This window comes from Adiantum capillus-veneris, chromosome 9 (genome assembly GCF_014529385.1).
Source record: "Adiantum capillus-veneris isolate H3 chromosome 9, ASM1452938v2, whole genome shotgun sequence".
Classification (NCBI taxonomy): Eukaryota; Viridiplantae; Streptophyta; class Polypodiopsida; order Polypodiales; family Pteridaceae; genus Adiantum; species Adiantum capillus-veneris.
The window spans coordinates 3689098-3701448 of record NC_140939.1 but is presented as its reverse complement, the minus strand read 5'-3'; the positions used below and the strand labels follow the sequence as shown (position 1 = coordinate 3701448).

The 12351-nt window shown below is 45.7% G+C and overlaps 1 protein-coding gene across 3 annotated transcripts in view; it reads left to right on the top strand.

The window, feature by feature from the left end:
* Window positions 1–12351, top strand: part of POP2 (Pyridoxal phosphate (PLP)-dependent transferases superfamily protein) — a 155999-nt gene that overhangs the window by 85658 nt on the left and 57990 nt on the right. For all 3 annotated transcript variants that reach the window (XR_015189080.1, XM_086519398.1, XM_086519399.1), the window contains one exon: window positions 10782–10897. Coding sequence is in view for 2 of the 3 variants with exons in the window: in XM_086519398.1 (XP_086375524.1) it covers window positions 10782–10897 (116 nt within the window). In the remaining variant the exon portion in view is untranslated. The remainder of the gene's footprint in view (window positions 1–10781; window positions 10898–12351) is intronic.

The window sequence follows — 12351 nt, the reverse complement described above, 5'->3', positions numbered from 1 at the left end:
CATCTTTCACAGTAAGCATTGATTGTATCTTTCTTGGTCATCCGAAGATGGTTCCAAGTAGCTCGTATATCTCGTTCATATTCTTGCGTCAACCAAGAAGAAACAAAAAGCTTCTTAAATTTCGGCCATTTAACTGCCGCAGTCTTGTTTAAAAGAAGCGTGGACCACCAAGTATGAGCATTCCCCTTAAAGTAAGAGGCAACTCTCCGAATCTTGGAGTGCTCTGAATAGCGTCCTCCCGCGAAAGCGATGTTAAACTGTTGTATAAAAGACAAAGCCTTCGAAGCATCTGAGTATCCTGAAAAAGTATCAACTTGAGCGAGTGGCCACCTTCCTTAAACTCTCGGACTTTCTTGCTTTTATCTTCGAGCTTTGTAGAAGTTCTTCTTGTTCACATAAAAGTTTCCATCATCAGAATCTGAGTTGTCTGTAAACGAGTCCTCAGTAGAACTGTCAGTCTCTGGGCGAGATTTAGCCTTCTTTGCCTTTCTCTTGCCCTTTCCGAAGCGTTGCTTCTTGCTTCGCTTTTTACCTTTTCGGTCTTCTTCGCTCGAATCCGAGGAGCTAGAAGAACTAACAGAAGAAGAAGAAGAAGAAGAAGAACTGGGTACTCCTTCAAATCGAATACGCTTCTTCTGTTTCTTTGCCTTGTCAAATGTCGATTGACGACCCAAATATCCCGGGAAGTCAGTGCTTTTCTTCTTCTTTTTGCCGTGCTTTTTGGCTTTCTTTTGCGCGTCAAAAAGCTGAGTAATCCGTGCATCAGCCACCTCTTGTAATTCCTTCTCTGAATACTGTTTGTGATCAGAAAGTTTCTTGAGAGCGGGTTTTAGTGGTGGTGTAGTGGTTTTCTGCCACTATTTATGCACTTCCGGAAAAAAAGTCTCACTCATAGATTTTGCCAATTTCGGATCCTTCGCAAAACTGAGCATCATCTTCGTTGCATCGCCGATTAATTGACGACGCTCCATCTCTTGTCTCTCCGCCTGAGTAGGCCGAGGCGGGCCATACTCTCTGCCTGAATCTTCTTTGTGATCCCAGCCCGCATCTCCAGATGCAGAGGGAGTCGACTGATCCTTGCGTGAAGCCATATGTGCCGCGGAAAAAAAATTGGGGATCGGATTTCCCATAGAAGAGAAATCGGCCGTGCTCTCATACCACTGCAACAGACTTGGACACTCCAAGTCAAGAATCAATCGCGACAGCACCAAATAACCACTTCAAAACAATTTACAGATCACAATAGATTTGCACTGGCCCGGTGGAGTTTCGTGCCTAGAGATATTAGGGTTTCTGCTGTCCGTAGCCACGTCATCACTTTGTGACAGCGATTGCCTTTCAGACTTTGAAAGAGAAATTGACTACGAGACCAGTTTTGACTTTGCCGGATTTGCAATAGTCATTCGAAGTATATTGTGATGCTTGTGGTCGTAATGTGGGTGCGGTCTTAATGCAAGAAGGCCATGTCATTGCCTATGAGAGCCGATTGTTTTCAAGGCGGGACTTGACATCACATATTTATGAGAAAGAGCTTTTGGTGGTTATCCATGCTCTTACTCAGTGGCCACATTACCTACTCGGAGCGGATTTTACAATCTTCACTGATCATCAGAATTTACGCTACTTCTTGTCACAGAAGCAGCTTTTGGAAAAGTAGATGCGGTGGGCTAACATTTTGTCACAGTTTCACTTCCAAATTGTCCGTGTGTAGGGGACAAAAGAACTTAGTGGCAGATGCTTTGTCCCGGAAGCCGTTAGTCTTGACTATTTCCGCGATTCAGATTTTTCAGATGTATTCAGTCAAATTCCATTCGGGATGGCTACTTAATGAAGTAAAGCCAACCAGTATGACTTTAGTATGACTTTCTGGAGGACAAAAGCAAGAAAGTCTGAGAGTTTAAGGAAGGTGCACAGTCAATAAAATTTGACACTTTTTCTGGTTATAGAGATTCTTCGAAGGCTTTGTCTTTTATATAGCAGTTTGACATCGCGTTCTCTGGAGGGCGTTACTCAGAGCACTCTAAGATTCGGAGAGCTGACTCTTACTTTAAGGAATATGCTTGAACTTGCTGGTCCACGCTTCTATTAAACAAGATTGCGCCAGTTAAATGGCTGAAATTCAAGAGGCTTTTTATTTCTTCTTGGCTGACTCGAGAGTATGAATGCAATATACGAACTGCTTGGAACCATCTTCGGATGACCACGAAGGATACAGTGGACGCTTATTGTGAGAGATTCTGGAGCTCTTTTCTACCCGCCTCTTCATTTAAGAATATCTCCTTCAAGGGGCAGATTGAGCGGTTTACCTTGGGTCTTCCTATAGAGACCCCAGATCACTGCTTGGAACAAAAGTAAGCTTCCTTTAGGAGTTGATGAGTCATGCGAAACGGGGTTTTGCCATCCAGTCAGGTAGTTTGACCTACCCCACCGATGAGATCATGACACAAAGAACCGAACAAACTTCGACAAATGAAAGTAGAAAGAGAAAGAGCAACCCAGAAAGATGCACGACCCAAGCTCACTCCTTAGGAGAGAGCTCGCTACATCAGGGAAGGGAAGTGCTTTGGATGCGGGGAAACTGGACGTATCTCCGTGAAGTGCCCTAAAAAAGCATAGAAAGAACAGAATGACAAGGACGACGAAAGGCCTGAGAGTTCGAGAGCAGCTGAGGAGCGTGGAAGAAAAGGCAAGATGAAAACAGGACTGGTTCCAGATTGAGTGGGTACCAATCCGAGCAAGTTGGACGAGAGTACAGAACTTTGTCGAGCTTGGGGCAAAGTGAAAGACCAAGAAGCCCTGATCTTCTTTGGTGGAGGAGCCAAGGCCAACTTCATTTCACCGGAATTGGCGGCGCGGCTCGAAATCACTCCCGAACGGATGGGATTACTTGCGGAGGCAGTTCTAGCGGCACCCGGCAGGGACGTAGCCATTACACCTGTCATTGGCAAACTTCGGTTGCATTGTTAGGGGTATTTGGGGCATGAGGACTCTTACATAATGCCTTTGGAAGGTTGTGATGTTCTCTTGGGAATTCCTTGGTACCACAAGAACAACGCCATGGTCGACTATCGGGCGAGGAAAGCGACATTGACAACAGAGAAGGGCAGAACCATTGTACTTGACATTAAACTTAAGGGCGAGAGCTGTCCCTATTGTATCGGCTTCGGCCATTTCAAAGTTAATGAAATCTAATCTGTTTGTTTACTCTATCTTTTTGAAAGAGTTGAGTGATGAGGATAGGACAAATATGTCTGAACTTGATAAAAAACGCCAAGATTTTCTCCACTCTCATGCCGATTGCTTCTCAGAAGGCTTGCCAGGCGAGTCACCACATGCTCGTCCTGAAGATCATACCATTGATGTGATACCTGGAAGCACATCACCGAACCGGCCACCTTACCGTGTGAGCCAAGCCCAGAACGAAGAGATTACGAACCAAGTGAAAGACCTTTTGGAAAAGGGTGTTGTCCAGCCTAGTACTTCACCGTATTGCTCTCAAGTGTTGTTGGTATTGAAGAAAGACAGACCTTGGAGAATGTGCATCGATTATAGAGCTCTCAACAAAATCACTATCAAGAACAGATTTCCGATCGATGATATACTCGACAGATTACAGGGATCCTCGTGCTTTAGCAGAATTGATTTGAAGAGTGGATATCATCAGATCCGAATCATGCCGGGAGACGTCTATAAGACGGCCTTTCGGGCGACTTTTGGGTTATTTGAGTTTTTGGTGATGCCTTTTGGCCTAACCAATGCTCATGGGACATTTAACCGGATGATGGACAATATTTTTCGAGAGAACAGGCTATTTGTTGGCACTTTCTTTGACGATATCATTGTTTTCTCCAAAAATGAGGCAGAACATAGAGATCATCTGGTTCAGGTCTTTCAGGCGTTACGAGATCACAAGTTAGTGATTAATGCGAAGAAAAGTGAATTTTTCGTACCCGAGATACACTTTTTGGGACACACAATGTCAGTAGTAGCAGGAGTGCAGATGGATCCGGCCAAGATAGAGACTATCCATGATTGGCCCGATTTGAAGAATATCCATGAAGTTAGAAGCTTCTTGGGATTGTGTTCGTACTACAGGCGGTTCATTCGAAAGTTTGCAGAGTTTGCTTTTCCTTTGCATATCTTGACACAGAAGGGAGTCCCTTTCTTGTGGGACCCACAGAGGTGACTGCCTTTCAGACATTGAAAGAGACATTGACTATGGGACCAATTTTGACTTTGCGGGACTTGCAGAAGTGATTTGAAGTATATTGTGATGCTTGTGGTTGTAGTCTGGGTGCGGTCTTAATGCAAGAAGGTCATGTCATTGCTTACGAGAGCCGATTGTTCTCAAGGCCGGAATTGACAGCACAGATTTATGAGAAAGAGCTTTTGGCGGTTATCCATGCTCTTACTGAGTGGCGGCACTATCTACTCGGAGCGGATTTTACCGTCTTTACAAACCATCATAGTTTACGCTACTTCTTGTCACAGAAGAAGCTATCAGAAAAGCAGATGCGGCGGGCGAACATCTTGTCACAGTTTCACTTCCAGATTGTCCATGTTCAGGGACAAGAATTTGATGGCAAATGCTTTGTCTCGGAAGCCGTTGGTTCTGGCTATTTCCGCGATACATCATAGGAGCTTCGAGGATATGGTCGACCAATATGCCATAGGTCTGGATTTTGCAGACGTTTTCACACGGATACGGGATGGGGAGATAGCCCATCCCGTATCCGTGATGGCTACTTGATGAGGAAAACCATGTTGTGCGTTACACAGCCGTTGAGGGAAAAGGTTATGATTGAATGCCACTGTCCGCCTTTTACGGGTCACTGCGGCATTGCTACCACCCTGAAAGGGGTAGAGGATGTGGACGAGTTTGTGCGCAGTTGCTTGGTATGCCAGAAGGTCAAGTTTGACAGGCATAAAGCACAGGGATTGTTAGAGCCTTTGCCCATACCTACCCGCCCCTGGGAAAGTATTGCAATGGATTTCATTTTTGATCTACCGAGAACACAGAGTGGTCATGATGGTATTTGGACTATTATTGACAGATTTAGCAAGCATGCTCATTTCATTCCAGTGAAGAAAACAGTCAAGCCGGATCACTTTGCGAGACTGTTTGTGGCCTAGATTTTCAGAGTACATGGCATGCCTGAGACGATTGTCTCCGACAGGGACCCCAGATTTACGAGTTTGTTTTGGAAGGCAATTTGGGAGAACATTGGCATGCGGTTGCAGTTCTCGTCATCTTTCCACCCGCAGACTGACGAGCAATTTGAGATTGTCAATCAAGTGGTTTTAGATTTATTGAAGTCTTATATCTTGGATCAGAAGACTCAATGGGAAAAGTATCTACCTTTGGTGGAACTTGCCTACAACAACACGATACACTCTTCGACGAGGAAGGCGCCATTTGAGATTGTTGAAGGTGTTGTGAAGGTTCCACCCTTCGTAAGCACAAAAGATAAGATTTTTGAAGCCAATGAGTATACGCGCGACTTAGACACGGCTTTTGCCAAGGCCCGCGAGGCTTTGCAGAAATCTCAGGAAAGACGGAGAAAGGCAGCGGATCGCCATTGTCGCGATTTGAAATTGAAGGAGGATGATTGGGTGCTCTTACGCTTTGAGAAGGCATGCCTGAGAAAGAAGAAGGGAAAGGAGAGGCTTTTTCCAAAGCTTAGTACGCGATACTACGGACCTTTCCAGATCTCCGAAAAGATCAATGATGCCTCCTTTCGACTGAAACTGTCTGACACTTGGAGGATTCACAATGCATTTCATGTGAGTCTCTTGAAACCTTTTAAAGGTGATGTGCCTGAAGATGGGGAGCCTGATGAGCAACCCGAAGTGGAAGAAAACGAGAAGATCCTTGTTCCTGAACAGATTTTGGCACATAAGGACACAAAGAATAAGGGTAAAGTAAGAAGGCGGTTCTTGGCTAAATTCAAGAACTATCGTGCATTGGATGCGAAGTGGATAGAGGAGGAGGACCTAGTAGGTACTCCTCAGATTGTGAAACTTTATCTTGAAGCTTTTGATTTAGCATAGTCTATTCCAAAAGGAACCTAGAATTCAGCTTGGCCGGAGATCTGGTGCAGTGGGTTGCACAAGAGGGGAGTTACTCCACTCCTTTGTCAACAGATGCCTCGAATTTTTGAATACTAGAGTCACTGATGTCTCTTTGAGCTTCAAGAATACTGAGAGCTGACAGTATTCTGCTGTATGACTTTATGAAATGGAATTCTTGAATATGAAAGTGATTTGTTCTTGACTTCTTATTAAGTGCATGAACTGATAGACGAAATGACTGCAGCATTTTGGTCTGAATGATCTCGAATAGACATGGTTGCAATAGGGGTTAGTCAATCGGGCATCTATGAGGTCCTGAGTGGATCTAGATGCGATTGCTAACTGCATTGCCGATAAATCATGGTCTAAGATCCGAATGAATGTTGAATGTCATGTGATGTCCTGTGAGGTCTTGTGATATGACTGTCCATTGGTACATGTGCTAGATGTGTGTTCCTGGTGCGTCGGTACTAACAATCAATGTCTGCTAAGGCAGTTTATGGCTTCTGTCTGTTTTGTAGGCGTAATCGAGGGCGATTACAATGCTTTCAAAAGGGGGGTATGTCACAAATTGGTGACGTGTCATGCTTGGGCAGCAGAGGACACATCCACATACACACCCCGGTAGACAAATGCTGACGTGGCTGCGTGATCTTTGGCGGGACTGACACGTGGCACTGTCGTACGGAATCCCGTGATTTCCGGCGCCGATTGCGGCAGCAGGAAAAGCAGCGTTCAGCTTTTGGGCATTGCTTTTTCCTACGCAAGAAGAGAGAGAGAGCCTTTTGCTTTATTTTACGCAAGGGTTCAGAGAGAGAAAAAGCGTCTTTTGCTTTATTTTTCAAAGCTTTTGATTTTCAGCTTTTGGGGCTCTGCTTTTAGCAACTCATGTGATCTTTAACTAAGTGGACTTGCCTCTCACAACTCAGAGCATCTGGACGCAGAGTTTGAGTGTGATCGCTTGCCCGCACTTTTGTACTTTGAACACAGATTAATACATAAAGAAATACCGAAAGGGGCGCCGGTCTTGGGGCCAATATCTCTAGGCACGGAACTCCGCCGGGCTAGTGTCGAATCAATTGTGAACTGTTTTGAAGTGGTTATTTGTGCTGTGGCGGTAGATTCTTGACTTGGAGTGTCCATGTCTGTTACAGGTTACGTTGTGTATTTCCCGGAATCAAATCAATAGTGTGATCTTTAGGACGTTGAGGAGGTAACTCTCCTGGTAAGCCTTTGGAGAAGCAATCAGCCTAAGCTTGCAAGCATTTGTGTCGTTCCTTCCCAAGGTCGGACAAATTTGACATTTTCTTGTCATCTATCTCATTTAAGAAGATTGAGTAAACAAACATATTGGATTTCCTTAATCTGGAAATGGCAGAAGCCGATACACGTGGGACTGACTCGCCCTTCAATTTTACATCAAGTGCTATCTCTCTACCCTTTTCACTCTTCAAAGTTGCTTTTCTCGCCCTGTAGTCGATCAGCACATTGTTCTTGTGGAACCAAGGGAATTCCAAAAGGATATCACACCCCTCCCAAGGCATAATATAGAAGTTCTTGTGCCCTAAATACCCCTGACAATGCAAACGAAGTTTGCCTATGACAGGTGTAATAACAACATTCAGTCCGAGTGCCGCTAGAACTCCCTCAGCCGGTGGTCCCATTTCATCTAGCTTAATTCGAAGTTGATCTGCCAAATCAGTCGAAATGAAGTTAGCCTTGGCTCCTTCGTCGAAGAAGATCAAGGCTTCTTGATCTTGTACTTTGCCCCACGCTCTGCAGAGCTCCATACTTTCATCCATTGACTTAGGGTCGGTCCCCACGAAATCTGCTACCAATCCAACTTTTGTCTTTCCTTTCTTTGCTCGCTCCTCGGTTGCTCTAGAACTCTTTGGCTTGTCCTCTGGCTGCTCTTTTGGTGCCTTGTTAGGGCACCTGGCTAACACATGCCCGTGTTCCCCACAACTGTAACATTTACCCTCGTTGAAGCATTCGGCTCGTTGCTCTGTCGACAGTCGAGCGCTTGAAGGTCTCTTCTTCTGTTGGTTTGCCTTTCTTTTGTTATTGTTGTTCGTATCTTGTTTTGTCTGAACTATGACCAATCTATCTGTAGGGTACGTAAGAGTGCCACAAGCATTGCAAACCCTTGCTTTGCGCGTCCCATCAGTTGTTGCATGGACAATAATCCCGTATCTCTTTAGGTAGACCACAACAAAATCGCTCTATATGCTGCTTGAACGTAATTTTCTTGAAAGAAGAGGCCGGTAAGAAAGTGTCCCAAAATCTCTGACAATAGGTATTTAGAGTGTCTTCTTTGGTCATCCTCAGATGACTCCAAGCTGTATTCACGTCACGCTCGTATTTTTGAGTGAGCCATGAGGAAGTAAACACTCTTTTGAACTACAGCCACGTTGTTGGTGCCTCCCTCCATAGAAGCATGGTAGACCACCAAGTCTGTGGGTTCCCCTTGAGGTAGGATGCCCCCCTCCGAACTTTGGAATGCTCTGAATAGCGTCCTCCGGAGTACGCAATATCAAATTGTTGAATAAAAGCGAGGGCCTTGTGGGTATCCTTAAAACCAAAAAAAGTATCAAACTTTATTGCTTGCTGCCCTCCTTAAAATCTTTGGGTTTCTTCTTCCTGTCATCGAGAAAATCATACTAGTTGGGTCTGTAAAAGTGCTTCCTCTCTGTAAGCATCGACTCATCAGACTCTGAACTGTCCGAGGAAGAGGAATCCTCGTTTGAACTTTCAAAAATACTTCCGAGACCTTCTATGGGATTGACTCTTCTTTGCCTTCTTCTTGCTCTTTCTTCCTTCGTCACTAAAGTCGGAGGTCGAAGAACTGTCAGAGCTATCAAAAGAAGATTAGGACGAACTGCAAACATCCTTGAATCTCACTCGTTTCTTTGCCTTCTTGGCGTTTTCAAAAGTAGATCTCCGACCCAAGTAGCTTGGATAGTGTGCTGCTCCGACTCTACTTTCCTGGCGACTTCTTGGTCTTCATGAGTCTATTGACTTGCCGTTCTACAACTTCCTAGAACTCATGCTCTGAGTACACCTTCTGAGCAGGAGTCCTAGGCGTAGTCGGCTTCTTCAGTGTTGACTTTAGAGGTGATCTGATGGTGGAGCGTCATCTGGAATGCATCTCGCGGGTGCTTGGTCAAAAAGTTCACATACTGAGGATTCTTCTTTGAGTATTGAAGCATCTGTTGGGCACAAGCGTCAACTTGTTGTTGCCGCTTCATCTCCGTCCTTTCGTACTCAGTAGGTGGAGACGGCCCGTATTGTTCCGAATCTTCAGAAGATGGACGATGTTAGTTGGAATCTTCATTATTTTCGCCCGAGCCGGAATGGTCGGGTGCCAGAGTTTTCTCCTAGTGAGATTCGTCGACTACATCCATGTGTGCTGTGAGTAAAGGGATCGGATCCTTTGTAGAAGAAGATTCGACTGAGCTCTAATACCATTGTAACAAACTTGGACACTCCGTGTTGAGAATCTACCACAACACATGCCTATAGAGATTGGCCCAAAAGACTGGCGACCCTTTCAATATTTCTTTATTATTATTGCTTCACAAAGTACAATGTCCGAGGGTTGTCGTCTCAGCAGCGCTCCCAAGCATATTTGCTTGTGACTGAGGCCTTGACACTTTATTTATAGGCCCTGGGCCTTCCAAAAGTAGTGTGTATGAAAAGCTTCAAGTTTAAAAGCAAATGGCTACCAACGCAAATCACGGGGATCCGTACAGGCGCCACGTCAACAACCAGTGCAAATTGCGGAATGTTCATACAGCTCTTTCACGTCAGCATCTCCACGTGTTTTGGGTTTTCAAGCTCTATGTTTATTCTCTAGTGTCCCTTTAAGGCCCTGCGGGACAGGAATCCATAAGTTGGAACAACTTATAAAATCCTTGGTCGTTATTTTCATGTCTCGTGGCAAGGCTCTGCAAGTTGGTAGCACTACTTTTCATATTTCATCAAAAACAGGGCTTTGACCTCGTTTTGTCCGGAGTCTGTCCTTTAGGTCATTTTGTGACATAAATCTAATGGAAATACGTCAAGAAACTCTTTAAAACGGAATCCAAACATCCTTGTACAGTAGCATCGTGATTAGACAAAGGAACATCATGCTATTATCCGAGGGTTCAAGACTACCATACCAAAAGAGGAGACCTGGCAGCTACTTCTTTCGGCATTACCACTAGAGCTTCATGGAGAATTTTTCATTCTAGTTATAAAAATAATCTCTTACAAGCCATGAGAATACTGAAAGTTAGTCGTCTAAATTCACATGATACCTGAAGTGGATTGTAAAACTTGATGAATCTGATCGGTCCTATAGGTTAGTTTTGGCCTCCACATGATGTTAATGTGATCCCCCCCCCCCCCCCCCCCCCCCCCCCCCCCCCCCCCCCCCCCCCCCGCGTGCGGGCGAAAAGAGCACATAGAATCTTGTACATGGCCAATTCTTTTATGGTCTATAGTAGATGTCAATGTATATCTGTAGTCTTTTTCTTTGCACAAACACAAGCACATGCATGAACGCCACATACAGATGCTAATTGTGCTGCAAAAAAGCCCATCAATCATGCAACATTCAATTCTTGTCGAATAGGTTCTGGTAGCTTTTTTCTTTTTTGGTTTCTCATCTTACAACCAGCATTCTTCCTGGTGTCATCTTTCATTTCATTTTTTCTTTTTGGCAGCTACTGGGACTTATTTTGGAAATCAATGTGCGGAACAAGGTTTGCTAGTGCGAGTCTCAGGAGATACGATTATGATGTCTCCTCCCTTGATAAGTACCAAAGAAGAGATCCAAAAGGTTAGCATAATTATCTTCTGTATTTCAGTGGGTTCATTTGTGTGTGTGTGTTTGTGTGCGCGTGAGAGAGAGAGAGAGAGAGAGAGAGAGAGAGAGAGAGAGAGAGAGAGAGAGAGAGAGAGAGAGAGAGAGAGAGAGAGAGAGAGAGAGAGAGAGAGAGAGAAATGAACTGAAATGATATATTAACGACTTCAAAAGGCCAAAATGAACTATGAGACCAAGCTTTTACAAAAACATAGTGAATCTGATACCATGTTTGGAATCAAAAAGAACTAAAACAAAAAATACTACTACAAGCTGGGACTGTATGGGTGTGCCAGCTAATACAGAAGGTGCCCAGTACAATGTGTAGTACAATGAGAGGGGGGCGGGGGGGGAGGATATGGTAGAGATCCATCCTCATCTGCACTCTGGATGTCGAGAAAGTATGTCTCGAATCCTCTGCTGTAGTCTCCGTCGATATTGGTAGCTCCTAGCCTCAATCGCGGTTGTCTAGATCTCCCTAGCTCCAATGCTTGGTCTATGAGAATGCCAATAGTGGTAGTATGAGTGCGGGTAGAGGATTTGAGAGGGGGGGGAGGATATGGTAGAGATCCATCCTCATCAGCACTCTGGACGTCAAGGAAAGCCTCGCGGCGCTCCCGCATGCGGTCGGAGCTGCCCTGTAGTCCCTCAAGCTGTCCTCTGAGAGTATGGATCAGCTCTAGCCAAAAGTCACGAACAGTCTCTGCTGGTGGTACAAGGCGAGCCTCAAAGATGCGGAAACAACGGGCCCGCCAGATGAACCAGAGAGCTAGGCCGCTGATGAGCTCCCAACACTCCGCTCTCTCACTGCTCCATTCCTGTGGAGTAAGGTCTGTAGCAGGCTGGAGTGTAGGTCGACCCCCCTGTATCACTATCATCCTGCTGGTGGAAGATAGCTCAAACTGAAGTGCCGGGCCCGTGAGGGTGGACCAAGCCGCTGCCCCCCAAGTGTACTGTCGAGCCGTGGAGAGGGCAGGCATCAGCCGAAGAACTCGTAGCCACACCTGCTGGGCCGAGGGACAGTCCCAAAGACAGTGACGCTGACTCTCCACCAACTGGTCACAGGCTGTACATGCGGCCGAGAGACCACTATGTACAAGCCAGCTCCCTACTGCTGTGGCTCTGTGTGCAACCAACCACTGGAACAAGGTGACGCGCCTCGGCTCTCTGGAGTCCCACAGCCTCTGCCAAAAAGCTGCCAAGAACTCAACTGTGAGACCCTCCTCCTGCCAATGATGTGCTGCAGCGGGGCGGGCCTCACTCTGTGCTGCAAGTATATGACGTCCAAGCCGAACAGTGTACTGAAAGAAAGGGACTCCTGGGCGGTCTGCAGAAGAGAATGGGTCCCTCCAAAGCCACTCACCAGGATCCCACTGTACTCGTGCCAGTGGACAACACTCCCAAGCCCATAGCCTCCAGTGTCCTGTCTC